The sequence below is a fragment of the Pinus tabuliformis genome, chromosome 3_2, assembly GCF_031772625.1.
Source record: "Pinus tabuliformis cultivar Carrire ecotype Pingquan chromosome 3_2, CPIR1, whole genome shotgun sequence".
In the NCBI taxonomy this organism is placed as follows: Eukaryota; Viridiplantae; Streptophyta; class Pinopsida; order Pinales; family Pinaceae; genus Pinus; species Pinus tabuliformis.
This window is the reverse complement of record NC_142302.1, coordinates 1,091,702,864-1,091,715,842: the sequence shown is the minus strand read 5'-3', so window position 1 is coordinate 1,091,715,842 and position 12,979 is coordinate 1,091,702,864. Positions and strand designations below refer to the sequence as shown.

Here is a 12,979-nt window from a genome sequence, read left to right as displayed (position 1 = left end):
CATGGCTCAAAATTGCATATGCACACCGTGCATCTACAAAATGTAATTTTTTATTTTCATTAATAAAATTTACTGTTTCTCTCTCTCTATCTACCTTAAATCACAAACAAAGTTCACAGATAAAAACCATAAAATCGTAGGGGCAGGCAGAGCTTTTACCTGCCAGGCCGCGCAATTGGTATAGGCTATAGGAGCAGTGAAGACCTCTGGCCGAAGAAACTCAAAACCAGACCACCTGAAACATAGCAGCGAAACGTTGCCATTACTAGAGAACCAAACTTCAAAACCCAAATGACAGTAACTATGAGACCCTTACTGGAGATTAGGCAGAGTTAAGGGATCGTTCAATCGTCGTTGGATGTGGGCAGAGGAAGACAATCGTCGATGACGCACTACAGCCGAGGAAGGGAGAACATCTCGCAAGGATACAGATAGGATTCAGAGGACTGCTCCCGCCAAACTCAAAAGGACAAAGCCTTGTGTCATTCATGTAAAATGACTGTAATATGCTTTAAAAATAAACTCTCGTTCAGAAAGATTTGTATTGCATTAATGTCCCAAAGTGCTTCAATTAAACGTATATCCTAGGTATATTCGTAAAACATATGCAATGTAATTATGCTAGATAATATTCTTTTTATTTTTATTTTATTTTGTATATTAGAGAGATGAGACATTTAATTTATATAAATGTGCTAGTTATAATTTAGTTGTTAAATTAATAGTAAATCAATTGTTATTATGAATTATTTATAAAGATTAATTAATTTGTCTCTATTAAGAATTAATTTAATACTAAATCAAATCATCCCAACTCAATTTTATTCTAATCACATCATGGCAACTCATTTTGCTCTTCAAATGAAAGAGTCATCATTTGAGAAATAACAATAAAAGTTTTGTTCTTATGCCTTACACTCACAAACACAAATATCAATCATATTCAATTCCCATGATCTTTGTAGGAGGCAATTGGTTGTGCAAAACAAGTTCATTGGAATTGACATCTCATTAGTGTTGAAACTAAGTTTCTCCATATTAATTTGAACCAAACTGCCAAAAAAAAATAAAGTTTTAAAACTTCATTACAACCAATGAAATAGTGAGCTCACCAAAAGCACAACATTTTAGTACTACTACAATATGTTCACTTTCATTTCTATTTTTTTATGAAAGTTTTAATTGATCATCTCACAATGTTAGTTGTTCATACTCTAATTAAATATATTTAAAATATGGCAAAAAATAAATATTTTTAATTATTAAAAATATTTTAATATATTAAAGAACTAATAATTTCAGTGATAATTACCCGGTTTAATCATAGTGTTAATTTGGGTTTTATTTTAAAAAAACAATAATAAATTGTGTAACAAAAAATTAAATAGGTTAAAAATCATGATTTGATATTCTCTAAAACAACATTCTAAAATTCTCAATTCACCATGTGAGTATATATTTTTTCAGAAAGAAAATCATGATATTATATTGAGGATATATATACAAGATATTCAGATAGTTCTGTATGAGATTGGAAACTCATGAATACTACCCATAAGCAACATAGCACATAGAAAATATATTAAAAATAAAATGAATCACATAAATTATTCGAACTATATTTATTTCAAGTAAAATTACTTAAACTAGTTTAAATTAAAAGAAATAAAACACCATTAAAATAAACCTAAAATCTCAATAAAGGAAAGTAAAAACATTTATTAAAACTGCTCAATTAAGTGAAAACAAAAAAAATGAAAAACCCAAACCTAAAGTACAATAATTCAAGATAAAATCAGAGTGCTTTATTTCCGAATTAGCTCCTTTCGTGATATTATTACATCGGGCTTTCCCTTCCACGTCGCTTTGAACTCTGGTAATGCCACTTTTGCGATTAGTAATATTCATGTATTTTACTTCATCTGGTAACAGGAATTTTGTTACCCTTAACGAGGAGCCCTATTTTAATATTTGTTTGTCTGATCTATTTCCGTGTGGTATTGATTTGCTGAAAACTATTTCAACTTCTAATGCTTATATTTATGGCAAGGGCTAACCAGCCATATATAGAGTCATAAATGCCCTTGCCAGCTATGTATGGGCAGCACGTCAGGCAGGATGGCATAGGATGCATACATGACTCCGGCCGGCGACCTCGCGTTTCCGGTGACATACGCGGGACCCACCACACGACCCAAAACTCAAAACTCAATAACATAATTCCCGTAACTCATTTCGCGCGCCACCGAAACTCTGCAACCACAACCACCGTGCTCTGCAACCCAGTGCCCGACGGACTGAAGCGCTGCAACCCGCAATCCCTCTGCTCTGCAACCCGCAACCCGCAGGACTGAAGCGCTGCAACCTCCTGGTATATTCCTGCACCGTCTCTGCAAATGATCTGTCGTGGTTTTAAACATTCATTTTTTTTTAAATCTGTTTTAAAGACTGCTGATCTGCTGTTTTAAAGGCTGTTGTTTTTTGGTTATATCTCTTTGCCCAGAGAAAAAAGTCTTGAACCTTTCCATCTGTTTTAAAGACTGCTGATCTGCTGTTTTAAAGACTGTTGTTTTTTGGTTCTATCTCTTTGCCCAGAGAAAAAAGTCTTGAACCTTTCCATGAGCTTGTGACTCAAATCCACAAGCCTTCCTGCCGCTAAAACCCTGCACTACCCTTCTTGCCGCCTCCGCTGCCACACATTGTATTATGGCCAGAGAATATAATGCAGGGGCGTGAGATGAAATCGCAGCCTTCGCCATCAGAGACGCCCCGCGCCCCCTGTTTTGCAGACAGTAGAATCGAATCTGCAAGAAGCCCAAATAATTTTTAAAAACTTGTCCGACAAAAGGGCTTGCTAAACATTGAGGTGGCAGCTGTTACCAAAAATTTAAAGCCAAAAAAGAGGAAAAAGCTCAGCTTACCATCCCGAGGGTGTAACAAGCCTCCACATTTCCAGAATCTGCGCATTTCTTTATGAAGCGATGAGCTCCATCGCACCAGCTAGATGCCTTTACAGAGAACGCCGAGGTGGAGGCTTTTCGTAAAACAAACTGGTGGGAACCCATTGCATGGAACCTCTTGCATCTGCACAGAAGGAATCAATAAGCCCCAGCATTTTAGATCGGATTGAACGGACAAAAGGAAAAAGCAAAGGGTATTCTACAGGCAGTAGATGAATAATCCTGTTGCCATTCACAGCCCAAAACAAATGCACATACAAATAGAAATAATCTAGACATGAAGGATAAGAAGCAAGAAAACAGGAGCAATAAAATAGCAAATTCACATACAAATAGAAATAGACATTCAAAATAAGAAGCAAGAAACACAGGAACAAGAAAATTTTATTATGTGTTTGCAGTTATGTCAGACTATATTTTCTTACCCAACCACATAATGGTTCATCACTACCGTTCATTTCTAACTAACTTAATTTCTGGAATACAAATAAGATTTACTCCAACGAATCCATTAACTACACAAGACTTACTAACTATACATTTTATCGAAGAAATTTAGTAGTAAAAGCCATGTCAAAAAGCATAAAAATACAAGAAAGTTCAGCTTAACAAACAAGCATCCTCATCAGCAAATCAATGCATTGAGAAAAGGGGGGAGATTTTAAAGGGCAAAAGCCATTTCAAAAATCACAAAATATAGGAAGTTCAGCCTCCAAACAAATATATTTCATCAGAAAATCAATCTTTAAATGTAGTCATTAGCAAATCAAAGTAGACTCATGACTGGAAAGAGAAAAAAGGAAATTTATTAGTTGAAGAAGTTATTTTAAAACATTTTTGAAGAACAATCACTGTGTCATGTCATGAAGTGTTCTTACAACTATCATGCTATAGAAAACAAAATATTGCCACAGGATAAGGGATAACCAAGGCACCTTGCCTCCAGCCCCCTGGTGATACAAAACAATTTATTCAACAACAGGCACCCATGGACATGCCTCTGTATATGCGTTCACAGCTGAGCTGGAAGCATCCTCAGAATCTGTCATCTCATGCCACTTCTCAGGGAGGTGTAAACTCAATGTTAGAATTGCCAAATTCAACCACACAGAGTCCTTTTAATTGCAGGCAGATACCAATGGGAGCTGATACATCCCAATCTCAAAAACAACTATGGAAGTCTTTACCTTCAAAACAGCCTTCTCAACAGACATCTGAATTTTCAAATTCGATTCCACCAGATTTGAATGTAGAAAAACAGTCTCCAAGGTCTCCAGTTAGGCAGTCTTCTGGAATGCTGGTTGATTCACAGCCTGATTTGGCCCTCCAGCTTTGATTTATTGAGCATTTATCACCAGGTTCATTGATTTTCTGGTTATAAGCATGTATCTCCATTTTCAATCTCTGTACATTTCCAAGGTTTAAACAGACTACAGAGATGGGGTTTCCTAAGAAAGGACCCATTATGTTGTAAAAGAGCTGTACATGTACCAGTTTCTAGTTCACATAAGCTAGGTCTGCTGTTCAGTGTTAACATTATATTTACAAATTTCATAATCTCAGCAAATATTCTTCTGGTTAGCCCTTTGAAGGTCTAACCACGTTCTAAAAAACTCTGGTTATGCTATTCATTCAAGGTTGTTTTCATCTCTTCAGCTATTAGGACAAAAATGTCCATTGGATGCAATCAATGTTTTTTGCTAGTGACACATTCAGAGATTAATGCATGGGATGGAAAACCATTGATTACACAGTTTCTAGTTTATATTATTATTATTTGCATGGTGATAGACCCTCTTAGAAACTAAAATCTAAAGGATGTCCTGGATCTTCTAATCTGAGGCATTCAAGTTCCAAACTGAGCATAACATAAAATCTACTCATTCCAACAGCCATTTAAGTTTGATATCCATCTTTTACCTGCTCTCTTCTGCACTGAAATGATACATAGATACACTCAAATACACCACCCATCACATTTATTACTATTAACACTCCTGCTTTGATTCGTCATTATGCTAGCCTGCGTAATTTATAGAAAAATGGAGGCTTCAGTCAGTCGAGTTTTTCATTTATCTAAAGAAATTTCTATATTTTTTGGAGCAGGTAAATAATTGTTGAATATATCTGATGTCTTTGCAGATGTGTGTGTCATTTCCAAGGCCGAGGATGGATATTCTTCTGGTGAGTATCTGATGAACGTGGATGGATATTCAAGCGGTATACAAAGCAAAGCAATTCAGAAAATTACAGAGCAGTTTCGAAAATCTTGCGAATTTAAAAGGTTGACAGGGAACATAATTCCTTTTAGAACCTGATTCAGTGAGAAATTATGTGTGAATCTCTTGGGACAGTTTTGAATAACTTGAACTTCTTAGTGGTTGGTGAAATTTGTTGGCAATGCTTTATGCTAACTTGCTGTCTGCACTTGCACCATTTGCCTTTAAGAAGTGTGGATTGATAATCACTGCAATGGAGCAAAGTTACATTGGTTGGTGGGAAAGGAATTACCTGATTCGGTGAACATATAATTTCAATTAAACAGTGGTTACCACTGCTCCAATTAAATCTGGAGAGAGTGATGGCACTGGCTGCAGGTTGTAAATCTGGAGATGTTGCTGACTGGCCTAATTGGTCTGCAATTCCTCATGATAAGCGAGTTGTTGTGAGATCTTCAAGAGGTAACTCACCAACTTCAGATAAACCTCTGTCAAACTTAGACTCCATCAAGGAGATTCCATTCAGAGAAGAAAAATGCATTGCCAGCTTGCAAACTGCCAGTTGGGAAGAGCTGCAGCCAAGAGGTGAACTAGATGAATGGTTGGGCACTGCAGCCTCTGCAGCTCAGCTTGAAAATCAATCATCTTCCAGCACTTTGCTCCAATGGTGGCAGCATCCATTTGATTGATGAAGCTTGATACATCTACAGAGATTCATTTCAGAACATTGCTGGTGGTGATCCGGGATTCATAATAGATCAGTACTTGAGAAACATTTTACATCTTTGATGATAAGTAGACTTCTACTAAGGCAGGAGCAGCTTGCTGTCCCTGTTGTAGTAGTATGTTTACTGCACAACTTTGTGACAAATGTATGATAAAAGAGCAATTGGACATTAGCTGCAGAGCTAACACTCACCCCTCTTGTAAATTTGATTCAATATTACTTACAACCGAATTTATTCAGCTACATATATGATTTCTTAACGGCTTATTTCACTTACAATCTTGTTTGTGTGAATATTTTTCCTTTTCAGTTTGGCCAGAACATTATATATATATATCAACCAGGACTATACCCTGTTCTCATATATTGATATAGCACATATATTGAAGGACAGTTTTACAAGTTACAACAACATCACAGGGCACATGACTTTTTAATGATTTGTTTACTTGTTAACTGAATGAAAAGATATTGTTCGCAGGTTGAAATTTTAGTGCCCCCATCCGTGTGCCTTTTTAATATATATCTCCAGGCCCTTCAACTCAATTACCCTTGCCCCTCTTTTCCATTTTGAAACAAGGTTTTAAAACCCAACCACTATGCTAATTTTGCAGACTGGTTTTTCAGTTCCCTCTTTAGGTTCTGTTAGTGGTTTCTTCGATTCCCTATTCTCTGTTAAAATACTGGTATATAACTTTCATAGCCAATTTACTCCTATAGTGCAGCAATTACATTACTTTGACTACCAACGTCAAAAGTGCAAATCTAGTATAGCACTTTCTCCATTTGTGAAACGTTTATTAAGAGTCCATTTAAATCACCAGTATAGCCAATGCTATTGTTGTTACTGTTGTTCAACTCTCATGAACTATCATTTCTATATCTTGGAATTAACAGGCAGTAAAGAAACGAAACAATGTAGAGAGGATGGGAATTCAATTAAATGTAGTTTTTAAGTCTTTGTGCTTGGAGTTGTTTCTTGATGAAAATTCACATCTGTGAGATTTATTGTCAATGTTTAGAAGTTGGTTACAACCAGATTATTGTCAAAAACATGAAAAAAAAATAGATAATAAATTTGGCATCTGTACATTTTCCTTTATAATAAACAATTTATAAAATACCTACCAGCTCTGACAAATCATAAACTACATGCAAGTATTTCTGAAAAAATCATAAATTGTCCAGTATTTCTGACAAATCTAGTATTCAGAAGGCTAACAAGTTCCAAAGGAATTGTTGAATTCTTCATTTATTTATCTATTTTTATCTTATATTCATTGATTTCCATCGTGACTTACTGATTTTGATCATATATATATCCAAAAAAATAGAATAATTACACTACTACGACCGAAAATATCTGTACAACAAACTCATACAATCTGTACAACAAACTCATACATTTATTAGTGTGATTGTGAAGCCAGTCTAGCAAGTTAAAATATGTCTGTATAACAGAGTCACAAACTCACTGCCATGTTGAACAGGTTGAAAATGTCTGTATAACGAACTTATACAGCCTGACTGTTAGAAAGTCATCCATAATAATTGAATTATGCCATACATCCATCGAAGTAACGTCAAAGTAAACATAACCAGCACAGGGGGGCAAATATGAATTGAATTAGGCCATACACTCATCAAAGTAAGCATAACCAGCACAGGGGGGCAAAAGGGAAAAGACAATTCTCCAAAGAGAAAAGCAACCTTGACCTTAGCTAAATCAGTGCATACAATCATATATTTCATTGGTGTGCATCATTCCTTAAATAATAAAGTAGTATTCATTACCTACAAAATAATGGGGACTATCATATTGTCTACACAACTGAACAAATAAAGCAGAAAAAATGACAGATTTTGGGCCATTCAAGATGGGAAATAAAATGATTGAATAGGATTTACATGGGAAGACTGGAGATTATCATGTCTGAAGCCATAGTTTTTGAGCACCTGATCATCTGCAAAATTCAAGGCCCTCTCCATCCCCTTCCAACAATTCTCCCCTTTATAAATCTTATTGTGGTCTCCACTGCAGGGCTGGCACCCTGTAAAATGTGTCACAAATGGCCTCCTCCTCCTCACCATTATATCATCATTATCACTATAAAAATTCTTATTATCCCGCATGTGGTGCTCCCTCATCTCTGCATAATCCCTGTTCATTTTCTCTGCATGCCTCTTATTCAACATTGGGTTCTCCTTCTCCATAGGCTCTTCCCTTTATTATGTTATTGACAATATTTTATTATGTTTTTTACTAGAGGAATTGATAACTGGGTTGGGCTCATACTCGCATGACATGGGGTTGATTCCGGTTGCTACTACTATAACCCCTAGGTGTAACCACCCTACCAAAAGGAAGACACATGGGGTAATAGAGTAGATTGTGGGGCCTCTGCACAAGACATGACTCTGTGTTTGGACAGAGAAGGAAGCCTTTTCTGTTCTTTCTTACCTAGATTAGAATTCTGATTTAAGAGTTGACAATTTGTATGTTTTGGCCTCATCAATAGCTAATCCGATCCATTGTTTATCTCACTTGAGCATGAGCCTTTTCACAGGTTATCATGTATTTTCTTATTATATGACACATACAAATTTATGATGCATTTTCATGCTTCTTTTGAGTGTGTAGTCTTACCCCTTTGGAAAACATTTCATGAAGAACCAGCAAGATCAGGGAAGATTGCCATTGAAGGTAAACAAACTATTACCATTTGGTTGTTGTTTCCCCACTTCTAGGAAAAACAAGTAAATTGACATGTTGAAAGGAAATAAGTGGACTCTTTGAGCTGAGTGAGTAGTCTCTATGTATGAAATGTATTCTTGCAGAAATTTATTCTAACGAAGTTGTGGATCATTAATGCTATTCCATGATAATGTGGGCATCCATGCACTGAGAGTAGCGTAATTATGCATGGAGGTTGATTAACCTACAAGAAATAAGAGGTCTAACATGAATGTTACTAAAGTTCAGTTGTGACGGTTGTCTCACCCAAATGTCGAAGAATGGTTATCATCAGACGACCAGAGGTTTGCAAACATGCTTGAACCTGGCTATAAAACAGTTGTCCTTAAAGAAACAAAAAGAGAATTAATACTTACATGTTCCAAGTGATCACCATTCTAAGTTTATATGTAGGTGTTAAGGATTCCAACTTCGTGTCAAGCAACAAGTTGAAGGAAATAAATATGTGGTGAGTGCACGTAGTATGGAAAGCAAGGAAAAGAAAGGATACATTACCTAGAATTGCTTGTGTGTTGCAAACCCTACTCAACAAAAATGCTTCAAATGAAGGAAATCAGATTGCTTGTGCAGATAGTTGTGTTGTTTTATGGAGCAGCTGCAAGTATGTGGATGGAATTAACAGGTGTAGATAACAAGGTAACTATGAGCCTTTGGTACCCTCCAAGTATTAATAGGCAATCATGAATGATGCTTGAAGAAGATTGTGCATACATATTATTAAGCTGAGGAGTTATAATTCCATGTCCAATAGTAGTCTAGTCAAGTTTGAAAAATATTAAATGGACATAATTAAAACCAATCAAACATTCACATATTCATATGCACTGAAAGCAATGATCCACACATTTGCCAACTTGTGGATGGCCTTCAGAATCACCAGTAGGTTAAGAATAATTAATTCACATCAAATATAATATACATAATTGGACACATGAATTCAGTTATAACATGATTGGACATCCAAGGTGAATGATATTACAAAACCAAAAAAAAGTACATTAACGAGTACTTTACTGAAAGAACCACGGTATGAGAATCCCAATAAAAATGACAACCATGGTGTATACACATATTCGAGACCTATATTGATGCTGATCAATGTTTGCCAGTGGAATGAACGATGATCCTGAATCATCTCTGGCACCTGCATCTACACTTGAGATTGCTCCAACCATTAGATCAGTAGAGATTTTATGGATCTCCGCAACGTGCTTTATCGAAAAAGAATTAAATCGAGCACTCCAGATTTTTGCCTCTCTGTAGAGGGGCTTCAAATTGTCTGCACGAACATTGTAGATGCCTTCCATGTGATTACAGATTAATTCTGAGTTTGTCAGCACTGTTATGTTATTCACCCCATTGTGTTTTGCCTCTTTTAAACCTGCAACAAGTGTAATGTAGTATGCTTCGTTATTGGTTGTCTTTCCCTACACTTCCCATATTCTATAAATCACATGATTTTTTGCCCCATTGTGAAGGACAATTTTTAAAGATGCTGGACCCGGATTGGGGCGGCATGATACTTCAATGCACAGTGTCCACTTTTCCACCATTCTGTGGGCTTAGAAGCACTGCATAGTGACAACAACAAAATAGATTCATGTTAGAATACTTTAACATGACAAAATATCCTGATTGAAATTGATTATTTTTATGCTACCTCAAGTCTGAATGCACATCCTTGAAAAATAACAGAAAATCAAATATCAGTGATAAGACTTAGAGGATGCACATCCTCAGCATCAGCAAGTGTCAGAGGATGAGTCCTCTACCACAATTTGGCTTGACAGCTCTTCAGGTTAATTTTGTTTGGTTTATCCTTCGGTAGAATAACTAATTTTTGCATGAAATGTGATGCAGTCTAAAGAGTGTTTGTCTCCCTGACTTTGGATGTTAGCCATGGTTTTGGATTCTCCTTAACTCATCAGTTAGCTCTGGTATTCTTCCTGATCCAAGAGATCTGAGAGTCACAGTGATATTTCAAAACGACCTAATAAATGCCCTGCAATATTAGATTTATGTTGTGCAGTTTTGACCTAATAAATGCCCAGCAATATTAGATTTCTGATGTGCAGTGTATGCAACAGTATTGAAACATTACATTACAATCACTTTTTTCTCTTTTTGTTTTTTTTTTAATGGAAATTGTGAATTGAATTAGGTGGAGATAAACCAGTTCCAAAAATTAGAAAGACAAACAATTTCAGGAATTATAAACATATTTGAGGTTCATATGGTTTAATGTATGAGATTCTAAAAATATGTATGTCCTAATAGATTTAGTAGTCAAATCACTGAGTAAAAATGGATTTCTTCTCTCACAAACAAAAATCGCATACACCAATGTGATATATGACTTAGCAGTGACCTTAAATTAAAATTAGATAATAATAATAATGATAACTTTTATAAATAAATATTTTCCAAAACTTATGATAATTCACATAAGACATCTTTACAGGTCCATGTTCCACATCAAGATTTATTATTTTCATACAACATCTTCGTAAAGATAAGACATTTTAGTAAAAACATCTTTATAGTTCTAATCCACACCGGGATTTATTATTTTTATTAAGGCATCTTTATACATCTTTTTATAAGTCTGATGTTTCAAATCTACATCAAGATTCATCTTCAAAATCAAGAGTTCTGTTAATAGTCAAAACAATACTTGCAAGATACACCAGAACATGCAACGCAACTGATAAAACTACGAGGCAATCATACTCTTTCTCGGGCTTGAAGATGGATCTAGCCCTCCATATGAGAGTTGCATGCTTTCAAAAGGCCCCTTTTCAGATCATATTTCTATACGTGATTTCTACACAAATTCAGATCATTTCTATGCATTAAATTATTTCTACGCGAAAGAAAATTCAGGTTTTTTTCAACAAAATGGCGAGAGTGCATTCATACTAGAGGACAATGGCCTATCTCGTTTCCAATTTCTTTGAGAGTGGATTTGTGCTTCTTGTTTCCACTGTCTTTGAGAGTGGATTTGTACTAGAAAACTATGGGGCTGATATACACTGGGGCAATCTGGATTTTGATATGGGGATTCAAGTCAAGGGTCCAATATCCAGCAAAGTTGGATATATTGTCTTGATCTCTCTAGTGCTTTGAAATCCATGCCTGGCCTGGCTTTTAAAGATGAAGTATCCTTTAGAGGCAGGGGGAAAGAACATTGTCTCCCTTGGAAGAGTTTTGATAAAAGCTTATAAGATGCCTGGCTGTCATATTATGGATCTGGTACAAGTCCATAAGATGGATCTCTTACAAGTTTCCAAGATTCCTGAGTTTAATATCATGGATGGTATACAAGTTTAAAAATACCCAGTAGTTTTCCTGTTTACTGTTTTCTATTTCAATATGCCCGAAATGTAGATTGTACACAAAGTTTAAAATACCAAAATGATTTCCTGTTTCCTTGCCGGTCAAAATATTATCCTTGGTTTTTAAGAGGGCAAAGCAGCAGCCGCCATAATAGGATGGGTGTATCTGTTGAATTTTGAATGCTGGCAAGATTGCCTAAATAAGTCTTTAAAACAGATTTAAAACAAGATGAATGTTTAAAACCACGACAGATCATTTGCAGAGACGGTGCAGGTATATACCAGGAGGTTGCAGCGCTTCAGTCCGGCGGGTTGCGGGTTGCAGAGCAGAGGGATTGCGGGTTGCAGCGCTTCAGTCCGGCGGGCACTGGGTTGCAGAGCACGGTGGTTGTGGTTGCAGAGTTTCGGTGGCGCGCGAAATGAGTTAACGGAATTATGTTATTGAGTTTTGAGTTTTGGGTCGTGTGGTGGGTCCCGCGTATGTCACCGGAAACGCGAGGTCGCCGGCCGGAGTCATGTATGCATCCTATGCCATCCTGCCTGACGTGCTGCCCATACATAGCTGGCAAAGGCATTTATGACTCTATATATGGTTGGTTAGCCCTTGCCTATATTTATGGATATTTTGAAAAATAAAAAATTAAAAGTTTTCACTCACCTTATAATGATTTGATAATTATTTTCAAGTAATATTACATTAAAAAAGATTATTATCCTGTAACACTCTAAAATTCACTTAATAATTATAGTCATGTAACAAAATATATTATTATTTATATAATGAAAAATAAAGAATAATAATGAATATCGATTTCATCAAATTTTTTTAATAAAAACCACATATATATAAAAATAATATTGATGTTAAAAAAATTAACTGTGGACCAAAAAAATATTTAAAAATATGTTTAAACTCCGTAATAAAAAATAAAGAATAATAATAAATGTTAATTCCATTAAATTTTTTAATAAAAAAACGCGTA

General features: G+C 35.6%; 1 protein-coding gene and 2 long non-coding RNA genes across 3 annotated transcripts; 1 reads left to right on the top strand and 2 right to left on the bottom strand.

The window, feature by feature from the left end:
- Nucleotides 1-2,045: 2,045 nt before the first annotated feature.
- Nucleotides 2,046-6,185, top strand: LOC149184475 (uncharacterized). The gene is made up of 2 exons (XR_016257261.1): nucleotides 2,046-2,371; nucleotides 5,103-6,185. It is a non-coding gene; the product is annotated as an uncharacterized LOC149184475 (long non-coding RNA).
- Nucleotides 2,379-5,081, bottom strand: LOC149184476 (F-box protein At1g67340-like). Its single transcript, XM_089417516.1, has 2 exons — nucleotides 2,922-5,081; nucleotides 2,379-2,804 (listed from the first exon to the last, which is right to left on the bottom strand). Exons 1-2 carry the CDS (start codon nucleotides 3,063-3,065, stop codon nucleotides 2,580-2,582), a joined length of 369 nt encoding a protein of 122 aa, XP_089273642.1. The 5' UTR covers nucleotides 3,066-5,081; the 3' UTR covers nucleotides 2,379-2,579.
- Nucleotides 6,186-9,552: 3,367 nt separating the features above from the next.
- On the bottom strand, nucleotides 9,553-12,414 carry LOC149184474 (uncharacterized). The gene is made up of 2 exons (XR_016257786.1): nucleotides 12,279-12,414; nucleotides 9,553-10,232 (listed from the first exon to the last, which is right to left on the bottom strand). It is a non-coding gene; the product is annotated as an uncharacterized LOC149184474 (long non-coding RNA).
- Between the last annotated feature and the right edge of the window lie 565 nt (nucleotides 12,415-12,979).

Bases quoted from the DNA above. Each gene is read 5' to 3' on its own strand.
- LOC149184476 (XM_089417516.1), bottom strand. From the start codon at position 3,065: ATGGGTTCCCACCAGTTTGTTTTACGAAAAGCCTCCACCTCGGCGTTC. The intron at 2,805-2,921 runs GTAAGCTGAGCT...GGCTTCTTGCAG, and splicing joins CTTGTTACACCCTCGGGATG to ATTCGATTCTACTGTCTGCA.